The following is a 24,151-nucleotide window of genomic DNA, read 5'->3' as shown; positions in this document are numbered from 1 at the left end:
TAAAGTCGTAAAGAAATACTTAAATAATTTAAGTCTCTGTGACTACAATTGTTTATTTACACATAAATCCAAATTTAAGTGATATAATATAACGATTATGTCCACTGCCGATTTTCTAACACCAATGCCCTCGCCACGTCCTCGAAAATCTAAAATAATGCTATCAACCGAATTCATGAAAAGAGACATCGATATTGAAGAAGTCGAAATAGAGGTAGGTAGGTAGGGCAAAAAAAAACTCACATAAAAATTGCAAAAAACGCGAAATCGCTGTGACATTTCTACATTCAAAACAAGTACCAGGACTTTATAAATACAAGGAAGTTACGTATGGTTTTCTATACAAGAAGGAAATTAAGTAAGGAAACCTTGTGTACATCGATATTGTGGCTAATGACAACCTTGCCTTCGATAAGAATCCAAAGTCATAATCATCGAAATAAATTTATTATTTAACTGTTTTTTCGTAATATGCACTCGCGCGATTTTTGTCATATTATTTGAAAGTGAAAGTGCTGGGTAGATTACTGGTATAATACCACCAACGTATGATAGATGGCGCTGTATATCTCTCAACTAATAACTCTATTTATTATTTAGCGATAGATTCCCTGTTATACAGTCGCGATTTACGTACGACATACAATGTACATGACATACAAATAAGACTTCAGGTGTATTCGAGCATGATACATTTTGTGACAAAAGCTAAAATTGTAATATGAACTTCATTTTTCACAATGTAGATAGATATAAGTAGATACAGTACGCATTGCATGTTGCTTTGCTAAATAAAATCTAATTTAGTATCAAATTCAAATAAATTGAAAATTTCCGTAGTAAATTTCTTATAATATCTATATGAATGCTACTAGACGCCTACTAAAAAATTCAACATTTATGTAAGAGTTAAGACAAAACAAGTAAGTAGTTTAATTATTATTTATTATCTGGAGGAACGGAACCGGAATCCGGTTCTTTGGCTATGGGGACACCAGGACTTCATAAATGCAAGGAGCTAGCGGAGAGCCCGCTAGTTCTCTGTATAGAGAAATATTCGCTCATAGATGGCAGGAGTAGTAACATTTTTCCATTTGTTTTTTTAAATTGCTTTAGTGAGATAATTTGGGAGAAATTAATTAGATAACATATGTTCTGAATATTTTCATTCTACAACGAGATCCTTGAATCAATATTAAGCAAATTTTACTAATACGCAAAGGCCAATATGAGCAACAAGGCTGCACTTTCTCTTGACTATGAGCGCCTGGTACACATTTGAGGACACGTGACGTAATTTCTGTAGCTCATCAACTTCGTTCGACAGTGTCAATCAATAATGGAGACTGCGCCAACCAACTAAGCACTTACTACTTACTACTCGTACTACACTACTAAAATTCCTAAATATTTGTTTATGATTTCTTCAGAACATTCTCGAGTTTTTGACAAATCAACCTAAAATCAAGCCATTTGAAGCGAAAAATGTGTTTTAAATTTAGCGGATAACATGCGGGTTTCAATGAGTTTATTCACTTAGAATTTTGACTGTTCTATATATTGGAGGAAGCTGGTGCAAGAACTGGACCAAGGTGGTCACGACCCTCAGTAATGAGGAAGCCATGAAGGAGAGAGATATACATTACGGGCTGACAAGTGAAACGTCTAGTTCAGCAAATGGCGACGAATACAACGTTTATATTAAGTTCGCGTCTTCTAAATGCTATTGAATTGTTCTGATTTTCAAACAGGATACCCGGAAGAAACTCGACACTTCTTTGGTTGAGCACACGAGTGTGATGCGTGGAGCTATCCCGATACTGCCGATAGCTCTAGCATACTTCTGTTTGCTGTTCAACATAATCGTTCCCGGCCTTGGTGAGTCTTGTTCATCTACCTAACTGTAGGGACCACAAATGTCCCCATAGCAACTAATCTATATATTAATACGTGAAGCAAAAACTTTGTACCCCTTTTTACGAAAATTGCGCGGACGGAGCAGTATGAAATTTCCCACACTTATAGAGAATATAGAGGAGAAGTACAGAATGCTCTTAATTTATAAAAAATATACATAAAAAATACAATAAATCAATAAAAAGAACATTACACACACTACCATGTATTTGACACACACACGCATGCATACTATTTCATAGATTATACACTTAATATATTTGATACTATTTCTTTACTGTCAAACTTTTCTTATTGCTTATAGTCTGTGGTCAAATTGAGAATAGATTAAATATTGTTTGTCTTTATTAATATTTGCCTAAAGTTTAGTCTTGTCGAAATCTGTGATAATATAATTTGATAATAGAATCATAATAATGTTCAAACTTATAATTTCAATTAATTATAGTCGAATTTCGACTACTGCTGGACCACTAGTAATTATAATTTTGTATGTGTTAGCGGTAATTATATTGCAAAGATGCTACGTCAGTCTCCGGATTTTCGGGCTGTCGATAGCACGTTAGGTTGTAATCCCAATATACGTTAGTCACTTAACTGAATACGTGTCTTATTAATCCTTGCCCGATATAGAGACTCAACATAACCTTTGAAGGCATACGAGGACCGTTCCATAATAGTGTTGAAAAGAAATATTTTATTAAAATTATAACGGGATTTCAAATGTCGTATTTATTATCATCTCTTCGTGTTCCAGGGACGATCTGTAGCGGATTGTTCTGTCTCTGCTTCGGCATACCGAGGTTTGGAGTCCACGACGGAGCCAGACACAGAATAGGTGGGTCAACGAACATTTTTATTAATGCTGAATTTGTTTCGTTAATAAGGATTTATGTTATACTAGGTATACTACGTAATGTTAACTGTGTTCTTCGCTTTTTTTTTTTCAAACAAATCTGTTCTATTTTATATATTTATTCATATATTTCGATGTACTCAAAATTTGGTTGAAATCTGGTTATGTAACACTAAATGTTGCCAGGTTATAAAAAAAGGAAACAAAATACAAACGGTTGACAACAGAGGACAAATTAAGACTTAACCGTTTTGCCTTCACTTGTAATAACATATAGATTTATGTATAATAGTTAAGTAATAACACGTTTGTCTAATGACTTAGGGCTTAGTGTTTAGGTTTAGGGTTTGGGTTTAGGCTTAGTTAGTTGTGTTGCTTAACCACTTCTTATCCGGAAGAGTTCACATTCAATAAGTATGTTACATGTCATCCAAATTACTGGTGGTAGGACCTCGTGTGAGTCCATACGGGTAGGTACCTCCACCCCGCCTATTTCTGCCGTGAAGCAGTAATGCGTTTCGGTTTGAAGGGTGGGGCAGCCGTTGTAACTATACTGAGACCTTAGAACTTATATCTCAAGGTGGGTGACGCATTTACGTTGTAGATGTCTACGGGCTCCAGTAACCACTTCACACCAGGTGGGCTGTGAGCACGTCCACCCATCTAAGCAATAAAAATAAAATATGTTTATGTTCTTCGGTAAGCACACAACTGATCTACACAATACGTCTGTCGGCCAATTAAAATGACCGATCATGTTTCCTACAATACCTTGATTGTTTCAGGGTCATTCGTGATCAACCTGCTCGTTGGTTGTGGTCAACTGTTCACGGTTCTCTTCTGCCTGGTCGGTTGGGGCTGGTCTATATGGTGGGGTGTCATTATGCTGAAGATATCACGTGAGTTTCAACTTTATTGAATAGTTTAGCCTTAGATTGTTCACTAAAAGGGTATTATGTTAGTATTTTCTTCGGTTTTCGTGAGTAGGAAATATATTTAAAACTATTTCCAAGGTTTGTTCTGACGTTTTTATTATTAAATAAATAGCAGAGAACAAATCACGCACCGTCATTTGGCCTCAAATTAGGATTCCCTGTGTTATAGGTACCAAAGACTGACAGATATTTATATACGTTTAAATATTATACATAGATAGATAATGAACACCCAGACAAAGAGCAAAAAAACCTGTTCAGCACATAATATTTGCCCGGATTCGAACCCGCGACTCCCGGCGCAACTAACTGAATCAGTCAGTCAGAGATTAAACTTTAAAATTAGTTTTAAATAAATAGCAAACTTTGATTTTGATTTCCTAACGTAATAATTTGTGTAATTACTGTTGGTAGGACCTCTTGTGAGTTCGCGCGGGTAGGTACCACCACCGTACCTATTTCTGCCGTGAAGTAGTAATGCGTTTCGGTTTGAGGGGTGGAGCAGCCGTTTGTAACTCTACTGAGACCTTAGAACTTATATCTCAAGGTGGGTGGTGCATTTACCACTACTTAACACAAGTCCAATGCGCTGGTCGGACCAAAGATGCTCCACTCTCAATACTTCAGTCCACGTTGCTATCCACACAGCCGAGGACAGGCAGGAATGGTGCAAGATAATACAGGAGAAAGTTATTAGAGGAGGCCACGACCCTTAACACTGAGGATTATCGACACAAGAAGGAGGAACACCAGGCGGGCTGTGAGCTCGTCCACCCATCTACGCAATAAAAATAAATAATAATAATAATAATAGCGTTCACATTGACTTTACTAGACAATATTCTAATTACAGGGAAATACCGCAAATTAAGAGCTGAGGCAGCAGCACAAGAGGCCGAAGCTCCTCCCATCACAGCCAACAATCACACGCGACCGTAATGTCAGATTGACAGCACTCATCTGTCAAATAATGGCGCGAACACTATTATAACCTGTAACATAATTATCAGCGGAACACTCCAATGTTATCTAAACTAAACAGATTATAATAATTTGGATGTTTTGAAAAGACGATTTCGAGCTCTTTAGTAGCGGAGCTAACGGAACGTAAGCAGAAGTCATGACAAGTAAAGTTATTCAGCGGGAACAGTAATATTTCCTTCAATTTGTTGGTAGAAATGTGTTAGTGCGAAATTTCTAAGAAATTTACAATTGTACATTGGCAACACAGTGAGTTTCAGTAAGCGGTCTAAAGTATAATAATTCCTGACAAAATACATATTATGATTAAAATGTAAATTAACATTAATCACGTTAACCGAACTATAAAATTACTATAAATAATATTTAAAAAAAAAACTTTTTTCGGTGCTAAACAATCGTTTAAAATAAAAAGGCCCCACACTAAAAAAAATATAAATTCTAAAATTAGAGTTTAATTGTAATATAGCATAGGTACCTACTTAATTTAGAATTAAATATTATTTGAAAAAAATATAATATTAAAAATAAAATAATTGGATTTATTCTCGAAAGATATTAAAAAAGAAATTACATATTTATAATGCAAATATCTCTACAATATTATAATGAATCTGCTGGTCAGATTAAAATCCATGGAGAGTTGCCATGGTAGAAAATTTACTTCCATTTAATAGCTTTTCGACCATTTTAAGGTCACTTTTTTCTCTTTAGTAGATCAATTGTTACTAATGTTATAATATTAATAATACCCCAAAGTGCTTCGAACAAAAGATATTATTTTTGATGCAAAATGAAGGATCCGCTTAAGCTTGAAGAAGCAAAAGGTTTTTGCATTATGGCTATAATTAAAATCATAAAAATGAGCATATATGCGATGTCTGTCTATATACTAATATGTATATATCCTATGAATCACAAGAAAAAACACACGTTTAGTTTGAAGGACGGGTCCACTTATATACAAAAGAGATTCGACCTCAAGCCTCAAGGCGAGAAGCTGCATTCATGCTGTTAATGTCTATAAGCAATCACTTGGATCCATGCCAGCTGTGAGCTCTTCCACCCATCACAAACAAGATGTACACCAAAATAGCTAAAAAAACGTACTACACTGGCTAAATATTTATACAAGGATTTTGTTTTTAATTGAACTATATTTTACAGAAAAATGGTCAACGCCGACCGTAAATACAAAATTTTATTTAATGATTATTAATTATTTTTAGGAAATTAAAAGAATGGGGAAAATAATTCATATCTATTTAAGTGTTATTTTGTTTTTATTCGTTACAAAATAGCTCTAATTATTGCAAAGCAGCTTTGACAAAATAATTAAAATTAAAATAAACATTACGCAATCCCCAAGTCGGACCTTCTCAGCAAAATAATATTTATACGAATTCTCATTTTGCATTAAAAGAAACTAACTTTTAAGATAATTTTGTATATGACCAAAATAACTAATTAATACCTAAGATTAACTTTATTGAAAATTATAATAAATAATATTACCATAGTATTTGATATTATATAAATGATAATATTTTGTTGTCTTATTTCCCTTCGTAGTAACTGCTACATCCAATGGCTTCGAGAAACGTACTTATCAAGTACAGTAGAAACTAATAGCCCATCCACTGGAACCTCTGGGTCTGCGGAGGGACTTCGGTTCCCTCTGAATTTTGTACCGTATGTTCCATGGGGAATGCTCTGAGGAATTTTTTGAGATGATCCCTTCATTTCCTTTTTATCATCGCACCTCCCGCCATCGGAGCAGAGCTCGTCCATATTATCTGGGACCGCTGCGTTCATCGACAGAGCGTTTCCAGAGGTCTTTTTTGCCACGTACCATCCGGCTATGGAATGAGCTCCACGGTGTTTCCCGAGCGCTATGACTTGTCCTTCTTCAAAAGAGGCTTGTGGAGAGTATTAAGCGGTAGGCAGCGGCTTGGCTCTGCCCCTGGCATTGCTGAAGTCCATGGACGACGGTAACCACTCACCATCAGGTGGGCCGTATGCTCTACAAGGGCAATAATATAAAAAAAATTCAAACACTGTCTACAACAATTTCTTTATCAACAACTACTGCTTCATGGAGGAAATGCGAGAAGTCAAGTTGTTGAAACATGAAATAATCTGGGCTTATTAACAGTTTGGCTTCTGTGAAAATGCACAAGTATGGTTAAAATGAATCGTACGAAGAAAAAAAATGACAAATAAACACAATGATCCAATAACAGTGCTTTTAGGTGCCTCAAGCACCGGTCACCGTCCTCGCCGAACCCGTCGCTTGCGACGAAGGGCTCGACGAGTAAATTAAACCATAGACACAGCCCTCTGAGTATCTCGCCGGATCTTCTCAGTGGGTCGCGTTTCCGATCCGGTGGTAGATTCTGCGAAGCACTGCTCTTGCTAGGGCCAGTGTTAGCAACTCTCCAGTTAGAGCCCCGTGAGCTCATAGTACACGTCAAGAAGAAGTTGAAATAGCCTCTCAAGGCTATCAGCATAGGCAGGGAAAAAAAGGATAAAAATAAGTGAAAGATAGAAAAGGAATTATAATGCCGCTTAGACTTGGAGAGTTATTTCATTTTTGGCTTACAGATCTACTTAGTAGATGACTCAATGACCTCACTTTGAGACGGTATCAATGTGAAGAACGTCATCTTTGTTTAGCAAAAACATGTACCAGAAGCACAGGAACACTAAAAGGTATATCGAACATTTCTATAGATTAGCGCCACCTATGGTTGACTAGGAAGTACTATTTGTTCTAAAGTTATTATCGCTTCCCACTTTAGTTTTTCCATCCTATTAAAGTAATCACTATACATATAATCACAAGTCACCAGGCCTAGTCATAGATAATGCACTTAATAATTGAGGCCCTAATGCTAAGTAGACCGCGAATTCACCTACTCGTATAAAATATGAAAAACATAATTTTCGACAGGCCACGACTTGGCTTTGCCACTGGCATTATTGCTTTTAAGTTGTACTAAACATCTTATCTATAGTCCTAGTCACTTGAAAAATCAATATCATTACACAACATCCCTACATCACAACATAGTATAAATCAAAGTCGCTTTCTCTGTCCCTGTATCCCTATGTATGCTTAAATCTTTAAAACTACGCAACGGATTTTGATCCGGTTTTTTTTTAATAGATAGAGTGATTAAAGAGGAATGTTTATATGTATGTATAACAACATCCATTAAATAGTGGAGAAATCAATAATAAATTACAGTTTCCGAAGCGAAGCGAGGGTGGGTCGCTAGTATTATTATTGTATACGGAACATAAAAATTCTTCATACTTTAAGATTGTTGATTTCGTTTCTCATTTTATCATTCGAACCCTTCTCTTTCCTACCTCATCACCGGTAGATTCAGGGGGCTATGCTAGCTTCTCCAGGCTGGTAGGACTTTTCATTCGACCGACCGAGTAGCGCGATATACACCTCACCTCAAAATAACCCAAAAAACGTAACAAGAGACCAGGATAACATAAACATAAGGATACTAAACGTTTATTTCTCTAAGAAGTTCACATCGTGGTTGACTTCGAGAGTTATCTACCTAAAAACTTCCATCTAAAAATAAATTAAATACTTCTCAAGCAAAAACGGTTAGCTAGCTGGTTTAATTAAAAAAAAGATTAATCTTATTGTTATTTATTTAAACATATATTAATACGCACGGTTAATTTCTGCGATCAAACAATTCGTGCTTTAAAGAAGATTGGACGACTATTGTAATTGCAATAAAAATTATTATTTCCATAAAAGTGGATGAATGACAGCATTCGCTATGTCGCATTTAGGGTTTTTTTTTTATGATTGAAAGATTACTGGTGGCCCGGAGGCCTTTCCAGATTCACCAGGACAGGTGGGCGAGCAAAGGCTCAGCCAGGAGGGAGGGAGCTGCCCGAGCGCCTCCAAAGGAGACCTAACAACTCATGGGTTAGGTTGCACGTCGACCTCTTTGTCGAGTTCTACGAATACGGTTACCGGGGTCCCTAAGCCTGCTCCTAGTGTTAGAGCTGAAGGCGTCTAATGCAAAGGTTATTGGATTTGATGGATCCGTAAGGACGTGTCTAGGGCGTCGACGGTGACTGGATCCTGCACGATCAGGATTCGGGAAGTAGTCAGCGACGGCAACGATAAGGCGATTATCATGACGGGCATTTAGAGTCAGTGGTATCGTTTGCTATGATTTTTTTTTATGACAAAACTATTGTGATGTTTTAGTGTTGTGAGGATCATTGTGCGTTGGTTGAGTTGGGTTGTTCTCCGGAAAACTCATCAGAGTGGTCAATAAAATACTATATAAGTATAACTATATGTTCAGTCGCATCAGCGACCGCGGTGGATCGCAGCACGTTAACCACTATTTTTTTTCATTTTTTTTTTTATTTTTATGATTGAAGGATTACTGGTGGCCCGGAGGCCTTTCCAGTTTCACCAGGACAGGTGGGCGAGCAAAGGCTCAGCCAGGAGGGGTGGGATTTGCTAACAGCTACCCGAGCGCCTCCGAAGGAGACCTAAACGTTAACCACTAACGCATAGATTATATATACACACTTAATATTTGAGACACTAACGTATATTGCTAATTAAATTATTATAACTGCATGAGCTAAGCGGGGCGGGGTAGAATTCCCCTACACTATCAAAATATATATTAAAAAAGTCAGCCCATAGACATCCACAACGTAAATGCGCCACCCACCTTGAGATATAAGTTCTAAGGTCTCAGTATAGTTACAACGGCTGCTCCACCCTTCAAACCGAAACGCATTACTGCTTCACGGCAGAAATAGGCAGGGTGGTGGTACCCACCCGCGCGGATTCACAAGAGGTCCTACCACCAGTAATTACGCAAATTATAATTTTGCGGGTTTCATTTTTAATTACACGATGTTATTCCTTCACCGTGGAAGTCAATCGTGAACATTTGTTGAGTACGTATTTCATTAGAAAAATTGGTACCCGCCTGAGATTCGAACATCGGTGCATCGCTCAACACGAAAAAACATACATTCAAAGTAAGTTTTTTGTTGAGTTCTTTGTATAGAAGAACTCCCTCGAAAGAGGCGCAAGCAAATACTTGTGTCACAGAAGAATCTACTTAGTCAGTACCAAGAGAACATAAAAGCCAAGAGATACCAACGATGTGACACTTGTTGCGTTACTCCTCCTATTGAGTTACTCAGACCACACTAGGAAAGGGATAGAGAAACTATAGCACAGAGCCATCTATGAAGCCTTTCGAGAACGGCAGAATTTAAATTTCTTTAATGTTTTTTCTGTGATGACTCGTTAAAATGGAGTATTAAATTCTACTTTGATTAGTTAATTTTTTCAATACATCGTACGAAAAACAAATAATTATAAAAAAAAAATGTGTGCGTGTACTAGTGTACACACGTAAGAAGTGAAACTTGTTTATGGCCTTATTTTTCGAAAAATGATCTACATGCAACTTTCTAGAAATTGGTTAAATAAAGTTAAATTAGATAAAGTTTAAACAAAAGGATTTTATTATCATAGACATGAAAATACAAAAAAGTTAAATTAGATAAAGTTTAAACAAAAGGATTTTATTATCATAGACATGAATACAAAACAGATGGCGCGTAACGGAAAAAAGTGACGCGTAACCGAAAAATGTGACGGTAAATTTTTTTCCAACGCCGATAAGGAAGTTTCACTTCAAAAGTTAAATTAGATAAAGTTTAAACAAAAGGATTTTATTATCATAGACATGAATACAAAACAGATGGCGCGTAACGGAAAAATGTGACGCGTAACCGAAAAATGTGACGGTAAATTTTTTTCCAACGCCGATAAGGAAGTTTCACTTCAATAATAACAAATTTAACCGCTATTTTTTATTGTTACCCAGACAAATGGTAATTAATGGCAATAATAATCGAAGAGCGATCGAAAGCAACTAGCGTAGTTCGTAGCCAGCTACCAGGAGGCTATAAGTATAAAAAGGTGGGCTTTAGAAAATGCTAACGACGCCAAACACCCAGGAGAATATAAAATATGAGGAAGTTTACACTCGCGTAAGGAAGAGTTTATTATCAGGTGCTTAATAGCTATTAGTCACAAATCAGCGTCCGATTTCGGTCGTTTTTAAATGTAATTATTGTCTTTGACGTAAACCAAGTAATAGTATTATAGTATTATTTTGATTTGATTTGACATATAACATAACATAAAATTAATTAAGTAAGATGTAAAAAAAAATGTAATATGGGCTGGTTCTGCTTAACTAATATTCTAACAGGAGCACAGGAATGAGCACAAGTGAACACAATGATGGTGTGTTTCCACGCAGACCTATAAGGTCCTACCTAGTACGGTACCTACTCAAAACGATGATTTGGCTTTTTTAAGTGAATTTATGACCTGGTAACTAAGACCTTTAAGTCATATCTTATTCTAATTTATATTCTTATTTTTGTGACAAATGATAATATGGAGTGAAATTAAATGAAATGAGATGATCAGGGATGAAATAATCTCAGTAAAATGGTGGTCATTTATGAAGATTTTTTCAGTGGACTTTTTGAAGGAACCCGAGAAGTTACGTCCAGCGGCTTTGTTTCATTTTCCCACTTTTGTGAACTTTCACAAATATTAAACAGTTAATAAACCACCTACACATTTAAACCTGAAGAAACACTAAATAGGCAAAATAAAATAAATCACACAACTTCACTCTTCGCGTTCCCGCCAAAAAGTCCTTTCATGTTTGTAGTGTAAAATCAGCTGGAAATATGATATCTAAGCAGATATAGTAATATAGTAGAGACGTACATACACAATAAGGTAAGAATCTTTAGTACTTATAAATTAGTTCCATTAAACTTTCAAATCTCAATCTCACGTACATTGCGCAAGTTTAGACAACACATAACTACTCGTGTTTATGTGATCTTGGTACTTGTTTTTGTTTATTCATTTGCATGGCCGTGGACATTTTCTTTTCTACACGTAGGACCCACTTAATACTTACTGGTGGTAGGACTTCATGTGAGTCCGCACGGGTAGGTGCCACCACCCCGCCTATTTCTGTCGTGAAGCAGTTATGTGTTTCTTCTTTCTGACGAACGAAATGTGGCCGCTTGCGTAGTGTTAGTATGTACTAAGAACGCATGCCTACCTGCTACCTCACTTAGACGGCCAATTTCCAGGTATCAGGTACTCAAGGTACATAAAATCATGAAAGCTGACTTTTATATATGTCCACCAGACAACTATTTTAAAACCTCTTACAAAAAGACTGAGAGCCTTGAGAGGCTATTTCAGCGTAACCTTAATTAACTAGAAGGTGAGCTCACGGGGCTCAAATCTGACGATGTTGCTAACACGAACCCGAGCAAGAGCCGTGCTTCGCAGAATCTACCACCAGATCGGAAATGCGACCCACTGAAAAGATCCGGCGATAAACTCAGTGGGTTGTGTTTGAGGGTTAATTTACTCGTCGAGCCCTTCGTCACAAGCGACGAGTTTGACGAGAACGATGACCGGTGCTTGAGGTACCTAAAAGCATCGTTAGTGAATCGGGAGGATCCGAAATGACGTGTTTTGGGCGACGTCGACTGCTTTCCATTCTGTCCGCAGGATCGGGACTGGTAAGTACGAGGCGAAAGACATTTAATTTATACTTTCAGTTTTTCGTAACCCTCCCTTCCAACGAATATCCTAACATTAGCGCTTTGGGCCATTTTAAAAATAAAATTAAAACCACCAAATAAATAAACGAACAATAATGTAATTTCCTTCAATTCTCCCCGACAGTTTGTCTTTTGAGATCCTCGCTCATATCTTTATCTCCCCAGCCCCACAAACCAGTTCCGTCTCCCGTCTTTCTAGCTCGGCTCTCGGCAAGACTGACAGGCACTGACTTCAGATCATAGGCCCAACCTAACCAAGCGAAAAAATCTATGAACATGGTCGTCAGATTCAAGTAATTGTTCCCAAGCTCCGCCGTCCTATAGTCCCAAGGAAACACGTGGTGATAGTTGTGGAATCCTTCTCCGAAAGCCATGAATGACACGAAGAGATTTTGCGTTGGCAGAATCCGTTTGTCGTAAGGCTTGTACCCCCAGATGTGCGCAGCGCTGTTCACTAAGAACGCCACGTGGAGCGTAATGATGTATCTCAGTATTGTGATATGCCAAGCGTTTTTGAAGGACTCCCCCCATAGGTACATCGGTAGGAGAGTGGGGATAACAAAGCAGATGGTTCCCGTGATCGGTATTGCGTATCTGAAAGTAGAGTTTTTGTTATAAACAAAAATTTCCGTTTATTCCAGTGATTATCAAACTTATTTCTTTTACCGCCCCCTTTGAAAATCAATTATTTTTCAGCGCCCCCCATTTTTTATACACCCCTAAAACTTTAAAACCACAATTTCATTAATTTAATTAATAAATGTTGTATTAATTTTAGTAAATGTAGTACCACGTAGTACATAATTATGTATTTGTAGATGCTATTATTGTTTCTTCATATTATTATATGTCCATACATCGCTACAGAGCGTGTATTTATAAATTTTCAAAGTAAAAATGAATTCTTCTCATCAATATGTTTGTTTAAATTCAGAATTACCAAAATAAATTGCTAGTTCACTGTACTATTACTATGCTAATTTATTAGAACGAAACTATTTTTGTTGAATATCTTTCTCATTAATATAAGATTCTCATCATAAGATAATTAAAAATTTATTAGCTAGAAATGGATCCTCCGAAAAGGACCTCAGAAGGCGAATCAGTATGGCAAAGAGAGCTATGTCCCAAATGGACCGTGTTTGGGCGGACAGAAACATCTCGAGGAATACCAAAAAGCAGCTCGTCACCTCCCTCGTCTTTTCCATTTTTCTCTACGGCGCAGAGACTTGGACCCTCAAGAAAGCCGATCGCCAACGCATCGACGCGTTTGTGATGTGGTGCTGGAGGAAAATGCTCGGGATTCGTTGGACAGAACACAGAACTAACGAATCCATTCTTACCGAGCTCAAGATTCCAATGCGCCTCAGGACTACATGCGTGCGGAGAAGTTTCGAGATCTTTGGAGATATTGCCAGAAAGAGAGGTGACAATCTGGAAAAGCTGCTGGTAACAGGCAAGGTATGCGGGAGAAGGCACAGAGGTAGAAATCCAATGCGCTGGTCGGACCAAATACGCTCCACTCTCAATATCTCAGTCCACGTTGCTATCCACACAGCCGAGGACAGGCAGTAATGGCGCAAGATGATGCAGGAGAAAGTTATTAGAGGAGGCCACGACCCTCAGCACTGAGGATTATCGACGCAAGAAGGAAGGAAACTACGAAAAATAAATTAATATCATTTCGTATTATAGACAAATATGGGTAATTTTTCACAGAATTTTAGTTTATAATTTAGAACTGGTTCAAATAAAAACCGCCGCCTAAGTCAGCGTTTTTATTATTTGTAATAATTAATATCTATACTATATAATATAATATTATAAAGAGGAAAGATTTGTTTGTTTGTTTGTATTCAATAGGCTCCGAAACTACTTAGCCGATTTGAAAAATTCTTTCACTGTTTGGAAGCTTCACTATTCCTGAGTGACATAGGCTATAATCTTTTTTGAAAAAATTTAGGTATCCTTACTACAATTCCAATAATTTAACACAAGGTGTAAAAAAAATTTCCTAAAATATTCTTTACGTCGCGTACCTACGAAAACTATTGATGATAGAATAAAATAATGTACTAGGACTTTCTAGAAAACCTTATTATTTACAAAAAGTGTCGCGAGAGCATATGTCTAACTAATCTTCTGTTCTTTTATTTAAAAATGAGTTTGCTCGTCTTGCCACCGTTGGGGTGGCGCATGTCGTCGGCAAAATCAGGAGATTGGGCCTCGACGTGACACTCAGTAAATCCGAGGCCATGTGGTTCCACAGGCCCCGGAGAGTGCCACCTGTCGATGCCCATATCGTGGTTGGAGGCGTCCGTATCGGGTCGGGGTGCAGTTGAAGTACCTCGGCCTCATTCTGGACAGTCGTTGGACCTTTCGTGTTCATTTTCAGAACCTGGTCACTCGTTTGTTGGGGGTGGCCGGCGCGTTAAGCCGGCTTCTACCCAACATCGGGTGGCCTGACCAGGTGACGCGCCGTCTCTATACGGGAGTGGTGCGGTCAATGGCCTTATACGAGGCGCCCGCGTGGAGCCAGTCACTGGCCGTGGGGGTAGCGAAGTTGCTGCATGGGAGGGGTGGCGGCGTGTCCTCGTCGCAAAAATAGGAAACGACTTGTCGTTGCCGAGTGTTCTGGCATCGATGCTCGGTGACGACGAATCGTGGAAAGCGATGCTCGACTTCTGCGAGTGCACCATCTCGCAAAAGGAGGCGGCGGGGCGCGTGAGAGATGCACAGGCCCGCCCCCGTCGAGCGGGGTCCAGGGAGGCGGATCTCGCCCAAGCGCTGGCCCTCTAAGTGTTTCGGCTCTCCCTCACATGTCGGCCTGGGGACCGGCGAAGGGGGCCTAAGAAGACGACGTGCTAGCTGCTCTGCACACGTTTTACGTATGTGCATCCGGGTGATGGAAGGCCGGCTATCCCCAACCCATCCTGGTTCTGACCCAGCGGGGTATTCCGTAGGATAGACCATTCTAACCGGCGCCATCTAGGCGGGCTTCGGACAGCCTGCCGACCGAGAGAGCTGGTGGTCGTGGCGCCAACGACCGGCAGTCCGGCATCCTGAGGGGGAGGGTGATGGGAGAGATGTGCTCCGCACTAAACACTTCACTTTCCCCCCTTTGCCTTTTCATGAGCTCTGTCTCATGCGAGGTTTGGATGCTGGTTGTTGAGCGACAGGAGGTTTTAGTCGGTACGATTCCGACATGCCCCGCCCTCCATCCCCAGTGAAGAGCGGAAGCCCGGCGATTTCCGGCGAAAAAAAACGTGTGGCTCTCGGGAACTGCGGCGGTAAAGCTATTGCATAGCATTTTTTATGAACTTATGACATTATAATTAGACAATGATAATTTAATATTAAAACAATAATAAAACAAGACCACGCTATATTAAACCTTAATAAAGGAAAAACCTTAACTGTCCCCTTCACACTCATAAGCTAAACCGCGCGAGAGAGAGAGATGGGCAGACTTTTCATGATTCGCATGCAGTGTGACATCACGCCACGCGCTTATTCACAAACACTACACAAGCGCAACGTGTGAATGTGTTGAACGCGAGCTACATGGTAGGCGGGGTGAGGGGTATTAGGTTTTTTTCGTTATGGAATTTCATGATTCGGGCGCCGCGCTCAAGGCCCGCGATAAAAGCTATGCAATAGCTTTAAAATGTATGAACTTATGTTTATGGGCCTAGTGCTGTGTCTGTGAGAGTAGCACAAATTTGGTTTAAGCGTTTTCAATCCGGAAATTTTAATGTCAAAAATGCACGTCGCTCTGGTCGCCTCATTACGGATAAAATCGATGCCATTTTTGAAAAAGTGGGGCAAGATCGGCATATCAGTAGTTACAACGTAACTGAAGAACTGGGAATTGACCACAAAATAGTTATGGTTATAAAAAACTGGGTACACAAAAAAGGTCACTGAAAGAAACCTAATGAACCGTGTACTCATTTGTGATTCTTTATTACGACGTAATGAAACCGAACCATTTTTGAAGAAGCTGATAACTAGTGATGAAAAGTGGATCACGTACGATAAGAACGTACGAGAAAAGTTGTGGTCAAAGGCCGGTCAGGCTTCACAGACTCTGGCGAAACCCGGGTTAACTCGCAACGAGGTGATGCGTGTGTGTGTGGTGGGATTGGAAGGGCATTATACATTATGAGCTATTACCACCAGGCAGAACCATCGATTCTGAACTCTACTGCGAACAACTGATGAGATTAAAGCAAGAAGTTGAGAGAAAGCGGCCGGAATTAATCAGCAGAAGGGGTGTGGTTTTTCATCACGATAACGCTAGACCTCACACATCTTTAGCCACTCAGCAAAAATTAAGAGAGCTTGGCTGGGAGGTGTTAATGCATCCGCCGTATAGTTCTGACCTTGCATCTTCAGATTTCTACCTGTTTCGGTCTCTTCAGAATTCTTTAGGCAGTGTCAGGTTAACATCACGAGAGGACTGCCAAAACCAATTGTCGTGGTATTTTGATCAGAAGCCCCAAAATTTCTATAGCAATGGGATAATGTCCCTACCTAAAAGATGGCAAAAAGCTATCGAACAAAATGATACCGACATACTTTAGTTAAATGTGAATAAACTATATTAAAAAATGTTGTGAAATTTCTTAAAAAATGCGAAGAAACTTTTTCCCAACCTATTATTATACAGAAATAAAATAGTACAATGTTTACAATAAGTGAGCTGTTTAGGCTTACTATACTATACTATTTGACATTGGACGGTAATGGGTAAATTGTAAAAAATAATAATCTAAGACAAGTTTTTGAAAAATAATTATATACGTATTTCCATTTTATATAAAAATTATGATTCTCACATCAGTAATTTCTTATAAAATGCTAGGAAAATGCTTTAAAATGCCCTTAAGTTAGAAACAAGAAAGAAAGTAAAGAAAACCTCAAGTTTACGTATGAGTAATATTTTAAAACTCTGCATGGTAGTTTTTTTTTCTAATCTTTAAAATAATTTCTGGTGCAATGTAATTAAGGTAAAATTGCTCTAATTTTTTAACTATCATCGATCATGTTCCGCAGAAACTTGTTACAACTTGATTGCGTACGGTGTGTGGGCTGTCCTACGAAATCTATGTTAATTCTTTTAAGTTTTTATAACATCATACAGGGTAGAAATATAAACTAATTATTCGTTATTGTGTAGTAGGTGAGTTTTAATTTTAGTAAAATTTAAAATACTATAAAATAATTTAAAATAAATGAAATTACAAATTTTACAGCGCCCCCCTAACCCATATCAACGCCCCCCATTTTTTCGTGGGCCCCTTAACGCCCCCCTCTAGGTTTCAAACGCCCCCCAGGGGGCGTTATCGCCCACTTTGAGAAAGACTGGTTTATTCTATTGTCATGTAATCGTCAGCTTTTTTGAAAATGACGTGTTTTATTTTTTAATTCTTATAACTCTTCTAACATCTTTTTTTTATTGTCCTTGTAGGTAGACGAGCATACGGCCCACCTGATGATGAGTGGTTACTGTGGTACATGGACGTCAGCAACGACAGAGACAAAGCGAATCTGCTGCCTAATGTTAAGATTCTCTACAAGCCTCTTTTGAAGAAGGAGATATCATAGCGCTCGGGGAACACCGTAGAGGGGAGCTCATCCCAAAGCCGGACGGTACGTGGAAAAAAAATCTCTGGAAGCGCACTGTGGATGAACGGAGTGGCTCCAGGTAGTCTACCCCGGTGGCGGGCGGTGCGGTGATATCATCTCAAACATTTTTTTTTATTGCCCTTGTAGACAGATGAACATACGGCCCACCGGATGGTGAGTGGTTACCGTCGCCCATGGACTTCAGCAATGCCAGGGGCAGAACCATGCCGCTGCCTACCGCATAATACTCTCCACAAGCCTCGTTTGAAGAAGGACATGTCATAGCGCTCGGGAAACACCGTGGAGGAGAACGCAAAATTATAATTTGTGTAATTACTGGTGGTAAGACCTCTTGTGAGTCCGCACGGGTAGGTACCACCACCCTGCCTATTTTTGCCGTAAAGCAGTAATGCGTTTCGGTTTGAAGGGTGGAGCAGCCGTTGTAACTATACTGAGATCTTAGAACTTATATCTCAAGGTGAGTGGCGCATTTACGTTGTAGATGTCTATGGCCTCCAGTAACCACTTAACACCAGGTGGGCTGTGAGCTCGTCCACCCATCTAAGCAATAAATAAATAAATAAAACCCAGAGGCTCCAAATGATCCGTGAGAATGGGATTACCGACAATGCGAACGGCCCTTTTCTGTATGATGTCAAATGGAAGTCGCTTGGTATTTGGATTATACCTATTATACCTGTGTATACAGTATATACTATAATAACATCATATAACTCTTTGCTCAGCTCTTGAGTTATTGCAAAAAAACCGAGATCTTCCAATAAAAACATTAAAGTAAATTCACAACTCACTTCTTCTGAAACATCAAGACCCGATTACTGTAAATATCCGACATATCTAAGGATCTCCCTCTCCTCTTAACTTCAGGGTGTTTCTTTACCAATAACCATCCCATATGTGAGTAGAAGAAGCCCCTCGTGGCATTATGCGGGTCGGCATCAGTATCGCTGTACTTATGGTGCAATCTATGATCTCTGATCCAATGAACGGCTGAATTTTGGTAGGCAAAACTGTAGAATAACATGAGTAGGATTTGCAGTGGCATTTTGGCTTTGTATGTCCTGTGGGTCCACAGGCGGTGTGCTCCGGCTGTTACTCCAAATCCTGCTAACACCCCTATTATGTAACCTAAAATATCAATTCAGAAATTTATTACATAAACCAACAGATATAGAATAGGAAAGCACACGAAATTTCTTATAACGTATGGTATTGTTACGCCGGCAAGAGTAACGCCATCGATCGCCGAATAGTCGAACGAATATCGAAGGATCTAATAGTATCTAGAACACTCGAGAAGTACAACGCCATCTATTGGCAGATAGTGGAAACATACAATACTAGAATTTTGTGGAATATTCTCGACGATTCTAGGGATTTCGTCTCGACTATAAAAGCGTTGCAGAGATGGCACGCAGTCGGTCAGTAATCGGAACTACTCGAAGCGAAACTGCGACCGGATCACCTGAAGCGAAGCGAAAGAAGCGAATTGAGAGTTTTAAATTGTTTATTGAGTGTTTTAGGTGTTGAATACAGCTTTTAGTTGTACTTTGGTAGAATTTTATTTATCCCGAACTCCAGTGCGGGTGCTCCAGTAAAGGCGAATTTACATTGCGAAATTAGTGGCATGAAATTAATTTCGTGACATTACTTTTACCATCAGTTTCACGTGTAATTGAATATTTTCGTAATGCATTTCATGCATGCAAATTAGTTTCGTGCCCTGCGCGATATTAAATCAGTGTCATGCAACTAATTTCATAGTGTAGACGCGACGTGAAACTAATGTCCCGAAATGGCCTGCGCTGTGCGGACGTGTGTACTTTTAGATCGCGCGCGCTTCAAGCGTTGAAAATGGCAAACCAACGATGGAGTACAGAAAAAAATATAGATCTTATTAATCAATATCAATGACAAGGGTCCCGAAACACCTACAGTAAAAAATCTAAATTATCTTCAATCATTCGAAAATAGTTTTTATAACTCTCAGGATCTTCATCTGCTAATTCAGAGACTAACTTCATTGCACCTACATGCCTTCTTGTTGACCATCCTCGAATCTACCAACGTCTTTTTTTTCTTGATAGTCTTTTTTTAAGTTTTTAGGTATATAAGCATTTCTTTAGCTACATTGAATATAGCAAAATATAGCTTTGATGCTGATGGCGCCATGGTTACTGCGATACTGTGGATTTCGCGACACTAATTTTTTTACGAAATTACTTTCACATATATCGAAACTACTTTCGTGAAACTGAGCTCAACATGCATGACACTAATTTCGTAATATAAATTCCCCATTACAGTATGACATAACATGGTAAAGGTCTTATTGTTTCGGGCCACAAATAATTAGAATGATGATGATAGGACTTGAGCAGATTACTTGTCAATACTTTGCGCTATTGGGATCGTTAGACGTATGTACTACTCCTACCTAATATTAAGCTCTCCCGTTTCGCACTGGTAAAGCACAAGTACACGCCGTACAGCGCAGATAAGTGTGCAAAAGTAAACGTGAAGATATTAAAATAGATAATTTCGTATTTTCTCTCCGATGCCTGAGGAGGTTCAAGCTTTTCGTACTCATTTTCAGTTTCTTGTGAAGGTACAATGGTCGCTATGTTTGGAGACATGATTGCGGTCTGAAAGAGAAGAAAAAATTAATGAGACTAGAAGACTTACATGTAGACATTACTGGTGGTAGGACCTCTTGAGAATCCGCGCGGGTAGGTACCACCACCCTGCCTATTTCTGCCGTGAAGCAGTAATGCGTTTCGGCTTGAAGGGTGGGGCAGCCGTTGTAACTATACTGAGACCTTAGAACTCGTGTCTCAAGGTGGGTGGCGTCCCTTACGTTGTAGATGTCTATGGGCTCCGATAACCACTTAACAACAGGTGGACTGTGAGCTCGTCCACCCATAAAGGCAATAAAAATAAAAATAAACTTTTGGTGGTTTTATTGAATCTGTATCGTATCTTAATAGGATAAGGAATTGAAGGATGCTATATCACAACGCAAGGTCGTCATGGTCGAATACAATGAGGTCACCGAGAGACTATCTGAGTTGAGACAGCAGAAGCAGTAGGTAGTTGTCGCGGCAGGTAATCAAAATTGTCTTAGCTTAAACAAAATATATATTCTACCGGTATTACTGTTATACCGATTACTAAGTTTCCCTATGTGTATTTATCTACCCTTCACCTAGACCACAACATGCATACAAATATTCATGATGAACGTTCATTTTGATGACAGCGCCATCTATTAACAAATCAGCGAACCACGCACGTCAGGTCTGATCGAACAAAAAATTCCGTTTAGTTCCAATTCACATCACTAGATGCCACCGAAACTTTTTCCATCACTTTTTGAATCGCGCTGACGAGATGTAACACAGCTAAATACATAAACCTAAATTTTCGTAATAAATTCATACTTACCTGGCGTAGGGGATACCGTGATCAAATAGGCGGTTCCCCCAGGGCGAGGCTGCTCCATTGCACTGCGGAACGGTTGACCCTTGCGATTACCCCTAATGCGGGTAACTCGGACGCGTAATTTTTGGTAGTGGGGACTGCGTACGCGCTGTCCCCCCATTTTATAACTTAGGAATTTCTATCTATCTCGTCACATCCCACACTGTTACTAGCGATGTGAACCGATTACAATTTCTGGCTCCGGTTTATTACCGGTTTTTTTAGGTTTTTTCCATAAAGGCTAAATAAAACAAATTTACGTACAAACGAAGAGTTTTCTTCATACAATTAATTGGATGAGCATATTTTATATAGGCTTTTAATGATCATATATATTATCCAATAATAAAAAGATTTTTATTTTTGATTTAATACTATTGTATTAAATCAAAATTTTGATGTAAGAGGCATAGTTGGTCCACTGCGTCATTCAGAAGCCTGCTCCTTCTGGATGTTAGTACGTGCCAGCAATTTCGGTGTGGTTTACTGTGGCGGCTTCAGTCTCAATATACATTCGCACTATATTCACTGCGGCCGCCGTGGCGTTCGGAATATCCTTTTTTCGCGAATGCAAAAAATCCAGAATACCAGGCTTTTTAAAATTGTTTGTGGTTTTTTCTGGCTGTTCCGATGATAAAGCGAGTGTTGAAAATTCTTCAAGAAGATTCCCCAGTTCACGATGCATCATCTCTTTTGCAGACAACATGTGCTCTGGTTGGCGAAAGCCATTTCTGAGTGTTGGGTGCAGATATGTGGATATTTGGGTCACGGTCCTCATTTCGTACGCGAAAAGTCTACCAACCTTAATGTGGTTATTGCACCGTAGTTTTTAAATGTAATGCACGGTAATTTGATTCTGAAACACGGTTTTTTTTATATTTGTAGCTTGTCTATTTGATCTGGTAGCACTGGTGTGAACTGTGAATGTAAAGCGTAAAAAACCGGTATTCTTAAATAAAAACCGGTATTTATCGGTATGTATAAAAACCGGTTATTCTCCGGTTTTCTTCGAACCGGTTTACATCCCTAACTGTTACTCGTCAGAATTTTTCAGTGGGTCGCGTTTCCAATCCGATGGTAAATTCTACGACGCACTGCTACACTCCATTACGGATCCTCCCAATCCATTAACGGTGCTTTTAGGTACCTCAAGCACCAGTAACCATCCTCACCGAACCCGTCGCTTGCAACGAAGGGCTCGACGAGCGAATTTAACCCACAAACACAGCCCACTGAGTTTCCCGCCGAATCTTCTCAGTGGGTCGCGTTTCCGATCCGGTGGTACATTCTGCGAAGCACGGCTCTTGCTAGGGATCTAGTGTTAGCAACATCCCGGTTTGAGCCCCGCGAGCTCACCTACACGTTAGGGTGAAGCTGAAATAGCCTCTCAAGGCAATCAGCAATCAGCATAGGTAGGAAAAACCGACCTAATGCAGTCTCACTTCATCTGGCTTCCCTCATACAACACGATTAATTCGTAACAGCTTGAAAGTTTGAAATAATATCGAGGAAAGGCTATGTATTTGGTTTAAGCGGCGTTTTTCTAATTTCGCAGTAGGGCCATTTAAAGTTTCAAATTTGGGCAAAAAGAAAATATCATACATAACAAACTTCTTAGTTATTTAAATGGAGTAAACTTAATTGAAGTTTCATTGAAAACATCGAACGATATGAACTGGCCTAAGCCTAAGACGCACAAAGTGCCAAATACTTACAAATATTACATTCATGATAAATAATATACATAATATAATAAATACGCTAACATATTAGCTAATATGGTATAATTAAAATTCAAGTCAGTCAAGTTAACCATCAGGATTTATTTGAAGCTACCTAACTCCGATTTGGGGCATTCTGTGATCTATTATCCTAATATATGTAAGATTAAAAAATGGTGGTCGAATTGACCGCCTCCTTTTTTGAAGGCGGTTAAAAAGCGTGATTTTGCTGTTCCTTAAATAGCTCCGTAACATTCTATAATTCAAAAATATTTTCACTTTCTACGTAAATGAAGTGGCGGTAAAATTTTTCGTTATGCCAAAGTAACTATTCCACGCGAACGAAGTCGCGGGCAAAAGCTAGTATTTAATAAAAAGCTTACGTTCGTACCAGAGATTAGGGCTTCCTTCAACTTGTCCACCACCACTTGACGACCAACCAACTCCCACCAACTTGACCACCAATAGTAATGTCGTCGGTCAGGCTGCGCGATTTGCAAATGCGTTATTTATGTCGTATAAGTTGTATTTAATTGTTATATGAAGTCATGAAGAATTAATTGACCCACGTAATGAGCAAGGTTAATTACATGTTGCAAGCCGAAAACGATCTAAACACATATTTAAGTAATTTTGGGATATTTAAAATTTTTCGTTTCCCATAACAATCTCTTAAGCCGTTTATACATTTGTATAGTAAATATTTTATTCGATCCTGGCGAGTCGTAGACATAATTAAGAACAAATTCTAGGGTCATCGTTAGTGTACAGTAAAAAAATGAGTCATCCAGGAGCACGAAGACCACGAGTAAGGAAAAATTAAAGTAATAAACATGAAATTAAGCTGTATAGGTTCATTAACAGGTTAAGGACCGTGATTTTTTTGCGATTTTTGAAGGTAATAGTATCACCCACAA

At 39.0% G+C, this 24,151-nt stretch overlaps 2 protein-coding genes and 1 non-coding gene across 3 annotated transcripts in view; 2 read left to right on the top strand and 1 right to left on the bottom strand.

The window, feature by feature from the left end:
- Positions 1 to 6,235, top strand: part of LOC101743920 (protein stum) — a 51,311-nt gene extending 45,076 nt beyond the window's left edge. The window contains exons 7-10 of the mRNA XM_004923714.5: positions 1,752 to 1,878; positions 2,675 to 2,755; positions 3,559 to 3,672; positions 4,562 to 6,235. Coding sequence (XP_004923771.3) covers positions 1,752 to 1,878; positions 2,675 to 2,755; positions 3,559 to 3,672; positions 4,562 to 4,647 — 408 coding nt within the window. The 3' untranslated portion in view covers positions 4,648 to 6,235. The remainder of the gene's footprint in view (positions 1 to 1,751; positions 1,879 to 2,674; positions 2,756 to 3,558; positions 3,673 to 4,561) is intronic.
- A 6,196-nt stretch (positions 6,236 to 12,431) lies between these two features.
- On the bottom strand, positions 12,432 to 23,730 carry BmorLPTQ (acyl-CoA Delta(11) desaturase-like). Its single transcript, NM_001287401.1, has 4 exons — positions 23,626 to 23,730; positions 20,471 to 20,678; positions 18,825 to 19,161; positions 12,432 to 12,975 (listed from the first exon to the last, which is right to left on the bottom strand). Exons 2-4 carry the CDS (start codon positions 20,667 to 20,669, stop codon positions 12,489 to 12,491), a joined length of 1,023 nt encoding a protein of 340 aa, NP_001274330.1. The 5' UTR covers positions 20,670 to 20,678; positions 23,626 to 23,730; the 3' UTR covers positions 12,432 to 12,488.
- Positions 21,470 to 21,631, top strand: LOC119630527 (U1 spliceosomal RNA). Its single transcript, XR_005246272.1, has one exon. It is a non-coding gene; the product is annotated as a U1 spliceosomal RNA (small nuclear RNA).
- Positions 23,731 to 24,151: the final 421 nt, after the last annotated feature.

Source organism: Bombyx mori, chromosome 24, assembly GCF_030269925.1.
Source record: "Bombyx mori chromosome 24, ASM3026992v2".
Classification (NCBI taxonomy): domain Eukaryota; kingdom Metazoa; phylum Arthropoda; class Insecta; order Lepidoptera; family Bombycidae; genus Bombyx; species Bombyx mori.
This window is presented reverse-complemented; position numbering and strand designations above follow the sequence as displayed.